The 11,115-nt window shown below is 33.3% G+C and overlaps 1 protein-coding gene across 1 annotated transcript; it reads right to left on the reverse strand.

Annotated features, from left to right (window-relative positions):
* Nucleotides 1-10,052: 10,052 nt before the first annotated feature.
* LOC132058274 (kunitz trypsin inhibitor 5-like) lies at nucleotides 10,053-10,882 on the reverse strand. The gene has a single exon (XM_059450826.1). It carries the CDS (start codon nucleotides 10,823-10,825, stop codon nucleotides 10,076-10,078), a length of 750 nt encoding a protein of 249 aa, XP_059306809.1. The 5' UTR covers nucleotides 10,826-10,882; the 3' UTR covers nucleotides 10,053-10,075.
* Between the last annotated feature and the right edge of the window lie 233 nt (nucleotides 10,883-11,115).

Consider the following 11,115-nt stretch of genomic DNA (forward strand, 5'->3'; position numbering starts at 1 on the left):
AAAAGGTCACATGAATCGTCTAACGTTAATAACTTCCATTGTTGTTATAACTTGTGAACGGATAAAATAAACTTAACAAAGTATAGCCATTTATAGAACTCGATGAAGATTTGTATATTCATTTAGTTTGAAAATGAGCACTCCCTGGAAAGCATTTTCCTTTTTAATTTATGGAATTGACTATCAACGTCTTTCTAGCCGTTTAGTCTTTTACGAAGCCGTGTGATAAATAATGTATGGTTTGACATTTTCTCTGAGTCACCTATGCACGCCTACATTTTCACATTAAACAGTGGGAAAGCAACTTTTATCCTCCTAGCAATAATATAATCTTTGAATTGACTTCTTGTACATTTATTTGAATTGTGTCAGCATTTTCAATGTTGAATTTACTATACTCACGAATAGACTTAGTAAGAGATGTAAGCTTCTTGTACCGACAAATCAATTTGGCAACCTATGTTTTAGTACATGGAGTAATACGCAACTTTTATTTGATCTTTTAATAGAAAGATCAATAGCAAGCTAGGTCGGGGTGCTGGCAACAAAGTCGTAGCATGATCCCTTTTTTCCTTGTGACTAAATACGTAAAATTCATTCGTAACAAAGTCTTCTTTGGAAAGTCAAAATGAACACATAGGCTAAAAGATACAGGAGGAGTTTAGTATAATCCCCGTTTAGCCAAGTTTATGAGACGTTGAAGTGCTTAATTTTCAAAAGAAGCTTATCTTGAAGAGTTATTTGGCCAAACTTTTAAGGAAAAGAAAGCATTTTAAATTAGTTGCATGAAATAGTGGTTTTCCTGTTATAGGGGAGAAGCGTAAAATATATTTTTCCTTAGAAGTACAAGCAGCTTTTTAACTTTTCAGGACAAATATACTTACTAAAATATACTTAGTACATTTTATCAAACAATATGTCCCGACCCATGCATTGCAAGTATAGAAAAAACTGGCCTCGTGCATCTTCGATATCACTTCTATGAGTAGACCCTCACAAACTTGCCCTCTCTCCCTCCCCGTAAAATCCATAAAGATGTGTTTTGAATTATCATGCCCAATTTTAACCTATCCCCCCATAGGGAACTTACCATTTAATTCTCTCTGAATGTTCAATCAAGGCTCTTCCAAGTGAAAATTTCCCGATGATAGTCAGTTTACATACACTTGCAAGTTCCTCCTCGATCTTGTGATGCAACATATACAATCCATTTACCTTTGTATAATTCTGGTGGGCGGAATTGTAATTTCGCCTACATTTAATTTCAACTTTATGGTTTTGAATTTTAAAGGGACGACTTCAAGTGAAGGACGACTTGCAAAGCGTTTTCCTTTAATTTATGGATTTGACTATCAACGTCTTTTTACCACCCATTTACATATTTAATGAATTTATTAATATATATATATATATATATATATACACACACTCCGAGCAAAAGCTATTCAAGTCTATTTGAAGTAAAAAAATGGTTTAATCCAACGATTATTTATAAAAACAATCAACTCCTAGCAATTTGTTTTAAAATTACCAAAGTAGTCATCAATTTGTTCACTTTTATATATTGCATAATGTTTTACTCTCTAATTTATGTGAAGGTTTTGATTGACCAAGATAGTTAAGAAAAAGAAAGATTTTTGAAATTTTTAGTTTAAAATACGCCAAAGAAATTTTGTGACTATAAATCATCTCCGATAAATAAGAAAATGAGATGTCATTCTTTTTAACTAACTAAAAAGAAAAGAATGTCACATAGATGGGACGGAAAGAGTAAAAAATTAGAATTATTTATTTCAATAACCTCTATCACATTTCAAGAAAATAAATATAAAATCTAGTCTTTTTTATTCATAGTTTTATGATATATAAATAATGTATATAAAATTAAAAAAAAAAAATTGGGGCCTTCATTTTGTTTGTGGGGTTGGGGGGGGGGGGGGGTTCCTAAAGCCATTACTTTAGTTGCTTCCCCCTCCAGCAGGCCCTGGTTAAACAATGATTCATGATAACTCAACCCACCCAACTTGACACACCTTTTCTCTTTTCTAGAGATATCAATAAACATTCTCAACCAAATATTCATAAACAAGATTTCATAAATATTAGTAGTACATATTACAAAAAGTTATAAATTTATTTAATTTTACAACCATTGAACTCCACGTTAATTAATTAGGAAAATAGTGATAAAAATCTCTCATGATGAATATCAACTGACAATATATATATTGATAAATAACAATCGAATTTTTACATACTTTCTAAATTTTTAGATAGATTTCATAAAATATTGTTACTGATAAATGTAAATAATATAAATTTATAACTGCAATATATTTAATTATGAAGTTTCCAATAGCACCACTTTAATTCTCAATGATTTGATTCTTCTCAAATAATTTGTTGTCCCTAACATATTTAACTTTTTTGTCTTGATTGCTTTGAGTTTCAAGCACAAAAAGGAATAACTAAATCTTTAAAAAATTCAAATTACCGGAGGTACTAGAAAAATTGTTGGTGGACCAAACGTTTGTAGTAGAATGCTAATCCAACAAAATCTCCATTGCGCGTTGAAAAGATTGTTGCAGCGTATTGGGAGGGATGGGCTAACTTTGGGCTGTTTCATGGGTTGAGCTTGGGCTAGCTTTTGTCATGGGTCAAGATGGGTTATACCTAAATCAACCCATCAGAAATAACAATTCAGCCCAACCCATTAAATGCTGGGTGGTAGGGGGGTTACATGGGATATTTGAGCTGCTTTAAGACTACTGTATAACTTTATGCCCCCTTGAGAAGCCTTACAAAACAAAAAAAGAAAAACAGTGGGAAAGCAATTATCTTTCCATCCTGTTTACCCATTTATGCCAACCTATTTGTTATTAGTCCGTGCCAAAAGAATGATACTCTTCCAAATTTTGAAAGAATTTACCTTTATGCAATGACTTATACCACACAAAATATATGTGATTCTATTTAACACACGTGTTTAAAAGATTCTCTACTTTCTTAAACTTCGTCTTTTTCATCAAAATGTCATATAAATTGAAACGGAGGGAGTATTTTTTTATCCTTCTATAAATCTTTGAAACTTCTTGTACATATTTTAATTGCGTTGGAAAGCAATTATAGATGAAACTTCTTGTACATATTGAATTGTGCCAGCATTTTCAAATGTTGAACTATATTCACGAGGGGACAAAGAGACGTAATTTTCTTGTACATGCATACTTAGGATAATATCTCTTAATGAGGCAACTTCAATTTGACCTCTCCACTGATTAGAAAGATCATGGGTGGTGACAAATGACTAATTAAATGTGTAGCATTAGGGGTGTACATGGACCGGGTTGGTTCGGATTTTTTACAAACCAAACCAAACCATTTGTGTCGGTTATTAAATCTATAAACCAAACCAAACCAATAAAAAGTCGGGTTTTTCGATATCAATTTTTTTCGGTTTTTCGGGTTTTTCGGTTTTTTCGGGTTTCTCGGGTTTTTCATAGTATCTAATGAAAAGCACAGAGCAGTGCTTCTTAAAAAGAGTTCTAGTACAAAATATCAACATATAAGATGGAGGCAAAACACTGTTTGAAGTTTTAACTTTATAATATAACTAAAATGTCAAATGGCCATAAAATGTCGATGTAGCAAAAACAAAAATCCAAATCGCAATATACTACAAAGAATCGAAAGGAATCACTTGCAGCTTGAAGATTGGCCAAAAATCCAAATCACCGCATCTTGAAGATTGGGCAAAAATCCAAATCGGCAATATACTACAACAATCGGGCAAAAATAAACAAAGGTCACAATGCAAGATACATACGACGCAACAAGAATCGAAAGGAATCACCGCAGCTTGATTGAGCAAGTTGGCACGTCACACCCGCCTAGAAAAAAGGTAATATACTAGATATTGCAGTGCAAAACCATTCCCCCATGGACCAAGTAATTAAAATATAGCACTGAAAAGTAAAGGGGGGAAAAAATGTCATTCTTCAGATGGTCTTCAAAGTATGAATAAGTATTTCATGTTTTAGCATTCCTTAAATGGTAAATCCGATCTCAGATGCATAACAAAACATTAATAATTGATTTATCTAAAGTTTTCTTTTTCATCATATAAGTTACTACCTCTGAGTGGAAATACTAACATTAAAATATATGAGAGTCCCCAGAACTCCAGCCTTTTATGCTATTAAGTACCAACTATTAAAAAACAAAAGGGAAGCAAATTGTCTACTTCAGCCTTGAGTACTATGTCTTTTGGTCCTAGTTCTGCAAGTCTCAGTTACCAAAGAAACTCAAAGCATGAACCACGGATAACATGAAAACAAAGGTCATAACTCATAAGAACAGCAGATTCAATATTTTGCCAGCTAGAAAAAGCAAAAAAATTTGATTTCTCGCACTTATACCGCAAAAAACAATATCGGTAGAAACCGAAGAGAGAAAACAATTGCACCAAATAGAAAACAATATCAAGAAAAACACAAACAGAGAAATAAGTGTAAAATCCAAGAGGTTTGCGGTACAGAGCATGGGGTGACAAATTATTGATATACACGAAATATACACTCGTGTAATTAACATACCAATTCTCACAGATAGTGCATCGTGAACGAAACTGGCTAATCAATGCTCAAAGGTGAGTCTCCATACTCTGCAAGAAAAAAGAATAAATTAATAAGTAAAAGAAAACTGGCTAATCAATGCTATATGTCCATCAATGCTATATGTCCATGATTTCTTTCTCCATTCATAAAAGAAAACCAACCGCTCTTTGAGAAATAAGTAAAAGAAACCATATATGCATTTAGGCATAGATTCCAAATATTTTTTGCTTGCTACTCTTACTACTGCAGTTCGCCTGATTTTCTCAAATATCCACTTTTTAAACAAGTATTATATGGTATTGGACTATTGGTGCAATTCAGTTTCTGCATGGAAGAAGGAAGCCAAAGCAGAATTGCATATCATTCATTGATCGACCGCAGCTCATAAGTACCATCGTGGACATGAGCGAGGATAAAAAAATAGGGTCATGCATGCAAATATTCATCGGATGCTATTTGACAATACCTTTATCAACTTGCTCAATGTTCGGACTTCTTCCAAACCGTGAAAATTGTATTCTTTAGAAGGTGATCGTAGCCATTGTTTAGTACAAATTAGAGCTTCTACTGTTTTTGGCGATAAAGAACTCGGGAAGAATCAAGAATTCGACCAATTGTACTAAATGCCGACTCGGATATGCAACAAAGAAAATAGGAATAGAAAGAACATCTCTCGCAATTTTTGAAACAACCGGATATTTACTAGACGAAACTTTCCACCAAGACAAGCTATCAAAATCTTTATTCTTCACTACATCATCCATCAAGTATATCCAAGATCGGTTTTTTTGCAATATTTCCCTCCGCAAATGTTTCTCCCATTCAGATTCCAACAAATCATCGGTTTCACTCATGCTAGTATCACCTCCAATATTGTCATTAGAAGAAGCATCAACGACAGAGTTATTGTAAGAATCATACAAACGCGTTAAAACACTTGCCACATCTTCCGACTTTAATCTTCCCAACAAAGGACCATATGCTTTGGAAAGAGTGAAGTTTACATACTTCATCTTATATACGGGATCTAACACAACAAAGAACAAGCAATAACATATTCATATTCTCAAAATTTCCCCAATACTTCTCAAATTTACTTTTCATCCTGTCTGCCATATCAACCAAAATAAGATCTTCGCATGTAGAATACTTTTTAATAGAACTTCGAAGAGTAAAAAATTCACGGAAGAAACAGTTGGAAGTAACATACAAAGTCCCTGAAAATTTTAAAGTGGTCTCGGTAGAAAAGATCAAGAAACTTGACAAAAGCTCTCACATTCTTCCAAATCATTTGTCGATGGATTTCCTCTTAATGCACTTATTTCTCGACAATACTTTTGGTATTTATGGTCATCCGTATACATTCTTGTAAAGGCTTTTTCAAAATTTATAGTCGTATCTAACATTGTATATGTCGAGTTCCATCTAGTTTCAACATCAAGACTCACAAGACTACGAGTGTCTATCTTAGTTTTTTCAACAAATGACTTAAAAGAAGCAAACCTTGAAGGAGAAGATCTAACATATTTTACCGCATTCCTTACACGAGAAATGGGTTCAATTTGTTCATCTAACCCTTCTTTTACAATCAAGTTCAATATGTGAGCACTACACCTAACATGTAAAAATTCATTTCCAAGTATTACCCCATTCCAATCATCCATTAGCACCTTCAAATGCTTAATGGCAAAGATCATTGGCGTCGCATTGTCTAAGGTTATCAAACAAGTTATCAATGCCCCAACCCATTAAGCATTCCTCAATTCCCTTAGCAATAGTCTCCCCTTTGTGATCTGGTATTGGAAAAAAGTTCAGAATTTTCTTTTTTAAATTCCATCGGTCATCAATCCAATGTGCGGTGACAACCATATAACTCAAATTTTGGAGTGATGTCCACGTGTCACTAGTAAGGCAAACACGTTGGTCCTTGATAAGATATTTAAGCTTATCTTTCTCTTCTTGATAAATCCTCAAGCAATGCCTTGCAACAAGAATACGAGAAGGTAGTTCAAAATTTGGTAAGGGTTTAGCCATCAATTTCCTAAAGCCTTCTCCCTCTACAACTCTAAATGGCTGCTCATCAATAATTACAAATTCCGCCATGGCCCTCCTAATTTCACCCGCATTATACACTACCCTTTCATTAGAACCCGAAAGACCTTCTGTCCACCCTTCTTTAATAGGTTTTAATGTTGTTTGTCTCTTATCAACGATTCTAAAGGGAGATTTGTTACATTTAACAGTTAGATGTGTCCATAATGTAGTAGTCCCATTCTTGCTTTCGGCAGCAAACGTTTTTGGACAGTAATTGCATTTCGCCCTAATTTTACCTCCTTTAGCTTTAAATTTGGAGAAGTGATCCCAAATCTCGGAAGTCTCTCTATCACTATTCCCAGATTTAGAAGGTTCTTTAGGAGTTGTTCTTTTTTGCTTTTTAGGAGGAGTGCGTCGATGAGGAATGTTCTTACCTTGTTGTTGTTGAGATTATCGTCGGCACAATCGGAGGGTTGTTGTCAATCACTAGCGATTTAGTTCCGTGTTGTAGCTTCCATCGCCAAAGACAATTTCTGTATATAATAAAAAAGTTGTAATTTGTAATAAATCAACAAATTGATAGCAATATAAATAAATTTGTAAAACGTTAAAGCTAATTAGGAAAAACAAGAGGCTTACAGTGTAAAGTTGAGTCTTGTAGTAGGGTTGCTGATTTGAGAGGAAAGCAAAAGAGGGATCTGAAATGAGAAAAGGAGAACGATGAAGTTTGTGAAATGAGAAAGGGATTTGAGAGGAAAGCAAAAGAGGGATCTGAATATCTGATTTTGGGAGAAGGGTTGTGTAGCCGAATTGGGGCTTTTTAGATACAGTTGCATTACGTTTTGGACTTCTGGTGTGTTCATTTCGTTATGGGCTTTTTTTTGTATATTATTTAGATGGGCTTCTTAAGTCCAAATCTAAATGTAAGAAAGAAAACAAAAATTATGAAAATTTTTAAGAAAATATTTATAAATTACATTTTAATAAATATTTTTATGTATAACATAATTTAAAAGTAGTATATCTATAATCGGGTTGGTTTGAGTTCGGTTTGACTTTTTTTAGTTAAAACCAAACCAACCCTATAATGGTCGGGTTTTTTTTCCGAACACCAAACCAAATCGAACAAAACCACTAGTCGGGTTTTTTTTCCGGTTTGGTTCGGTTTGTCGGTTTGGTGCGGTTTATCGGTTTGCCCTGTACAGCCCTATGTAGCATGATAACCTTTTTTTCCGTTGTGACATTACGTAATGAAGTCTATCAAATCTTTGAAAAGTCAAAATGAACACCTATGCTAAAAGCCTAAAAGATAAATACAACTTACTTATAATAGTATCCAAGCATATGGGATATTTGAAAAAAAAAAAAAAATTGAGTGGCATATTTTTTTTTTATTTTCCACCCAGTGTTCGGTACTCACATTGAAGGCCAAATGTGTAGAGCATGATAACCTTCTTTGTGACATTACGTAATAAAGTCTATCTATCTTTGAAAAGTAAAAATGAACATAAAGATATGTACAACTTAGTATAATAGTATCTAAGCTTGTGGGATATTGAAGGAAATAAAAGATCGAGTAGCATTTTTTTTCCCCGTCCGGTATTTGGTACTCACATTGAAACCCGACTAAATTCGAATAGTGCGTTGCAAGGCCCATTTTGGGGGTAGTGGTTCCCAATAGGAATTTTTCGAATTCTAAAGTCTTTCAGATGCGCACGATTAAGGGTGGAGGATCCAACTTACCCGACCACACTCACGTGATTGAGTAGCATTTTAAAGTACTAGCAAAGCTGCTTTCCAGCTGTGAGGAAAAGCTAACTAAAATAGTTTCTTCTTAGAAGCATTAACAGGGAGTTGCTACATTCTTACTAAAAATGTACACTTACCGCACTATATTACTATTATATATAAGAGGGAATGTGAGGATTTTTGTAGTCCTCACAATAATTTCTCAAATTTTTAAAAACTTTTTCATTAATTACTTTTATGTCCTAATTTTATTTATTTAAGTCAATTTTTTGTGTTTTTTGTTTTTTAAGTCTATACTTTTTCGAAAGCAGGTTTTGTAGTCCTTATAATAATTTTCAAATTTTTTAAAACTTTTTAATTAATTACTTTTGGGTCCTAATCTTATTTATTTATGTCAATTTTTTTGTTTTTGTTTTTAAAGTCTACTTTTCAAAAGCTATCGAACCTCATTTTTCACGTTCTTTGATTTTTCGATTGGTGCTCGATATGATTTGAGTAGCATTTTAAAGTACTAGCACAAGCTGCTTTCCAGCTGTAAGGAAAAGTTCTAACTAAAATTATTTATTTAGAATTAAATAACTTCTTAGAAGCATTAACATCAAAATGGAAGTTAAAATATTAAAGGAGTAGAATGAAAATTTTGCTTTTATATAACTACCCACTTGTGGGACTACGAGTTGTTGTTGTTGTTATTGTGCTTTCTTACTAAAAATGTACACTTACCGCACTATATATTCCCATAATATAGGAAAACAAATAGCTTCATTCATTGTCTATATTACATCGATGAAGACTCTCACAGATTTGCCCTCTCCCTCTCCCTCTCCTTTTCTTCTGCGTGATTTTAATTTAATTTTTAATTAAATCAACTAAAAAAACTTAATTTGGCCTCTGATCTCATTCATTTATCTAATTAAATAATACTAATTGTAAATTAAGTGAATCTTTAAATGCTATTCTTTTTTTTTTTCTTTTTCTTTTTTTGTATTTTTGAAACTCAATATCAGTTTTTCAAATAGCGAATAAACATGAATCGGCTTGCTAATAATAAAAAATGTGTTTTTTTTTTTCAAATTAATTGAGCAAACACATCGCAGTTCTGCTACTCTACGAAATTATGTGGAGTTCAATTCAAAATCACACACTGTATTACTAATTTTGGTATATAACTAACCGGGAATTAATGCGTTACATTATTTATTTAAGTGGAAGGTGAGATAAAAATTACATATATTAACTATACACGGATGAGATTATTTATATCTAAAGACAAATTCCCCTACATAAGTATAATTTATAGAATGATACACAGATTAAAATGATGTGGTCACAAACCACTTCTACAATTAAAATAAACAATGAAACTTCCACCCCAATTCAATACTATAAAATTCACTCGTAGTCAAACCAAAATACAATACACTAACTCACACGTGCATTGATTACAACAACATTCCTTGAGCTTTTAGATAAACATAAAACTGGTCCAACTAATCAATGCAACTAATTAAACATAAAAGGATTCTATTCGTTTCGATACACAGTGGCTGCCGGCAGAATCAAAGCTTAAAATATAAAGAAGTAAATACACACAAAAAGGCCAAAGAGATTCAACATTTACTATATATACATAAAAATAATTTTAACCTTATATATATAGTGCAATTTCATGTAATTCACATCACATTTATGAGGTAACAAATAACAACGCACATTACAACTTTAATAAAGGGCAAGGTTGGCAGTTTGGCTGGGATACTGGCACTGGGGCTTGGAGGACTAGTATTATTAGTTATGGTGATACCCGACTTGGTATATTGAAATTTAACTTTCAATGGTTTATCAGAACCAACAAACAAAACCCTTTTGTTGTTAGGTTCAATAAGTACTCCAATGTCTCCACAAAATGGTCTACATGTCTCGCAAACTCCTGGACAATACACAAACTTGTACGCATCCTCGTACTTGTCAATCTTAAACCAATTGCTCAAGGTGTCACGCCCTGGATTTCCTTCAACTCCACCAAGCGTCACCAAATATCTTTGTGGAATTAAATCAGTATTAATTGTCCATACTGCGGACGAACCAAATATTGCCATAGACGTAAATTTTACGTTCAGATCAGTCGATATTCTGATGGTACTTTCGTTCAGGTCCACAGGTGAAAATTGAACGGTACCACCAATGGAAGATTGAGTATTTTGGCTAACAACAAGAGTACTTTGGTTCCTAATGGAACCCACCTGAAGTCCACCGTTGTTTCCCCGACCCACCGGTAAAACGTAATAGTTCGATCCTTTTTGGACAGCTTTACCGGAATCGTCGAGCACTGGTTCAGAAACATTTTGAGCTTTTACAAGGGAGAAAAAGGTTGTTGACAATATTGCTAGAAGAAGAAAAGGTATCATGAATCGTGTTACTTCCATTGTCTTTTGTGGAATGAGTAGTTCGTATAGAATTGATTTCGTACTTGTTATGAATGGATAAAAAACTAAGCTTGAAGAAGCAAATGTATTTATAGAATTATTTGAATATTGCAACTTGCAAGGTTTGAATATTCTACTGGTTTTAAAATAAGATAATATTTATGACTTCATTTGAATATCCCTAGCTTTGAAAACTAAGCATTCTGTTCAAGATTTTTTTAGATATAGAATTGACTATCAATTTCTAGCCATTGGAACCGGTAAAAGCAGCGTGTATTCTAAGTAGGCGT

Source organism: Lycium ferocissimum, chromosome 5, assembly GCF_029784015.1.
Source record: "Lycium ferocissimum isolate CSIRO_LF1 chromosome 5, AGI_CSIRO_Lferr_CH_V1, whole genome shotgun sequence".
Classification (NCBI taxonomy): domain Eukaryota; kingdom Viridiplantae; phylum Streptophyta; class Magnoliopsida; order Solanales; family Solanaceae; genus Lycium; species Lycium ferocissimum.

Coding starts and splice junctions, on each gene's coding strand:
- LOC132058274 (XM_059450826.1), bottom strand. CDS start 10,825: ATGGAAGTAACACGATTCATGATACCTTTTCTTCTTCTAGCAATATTG.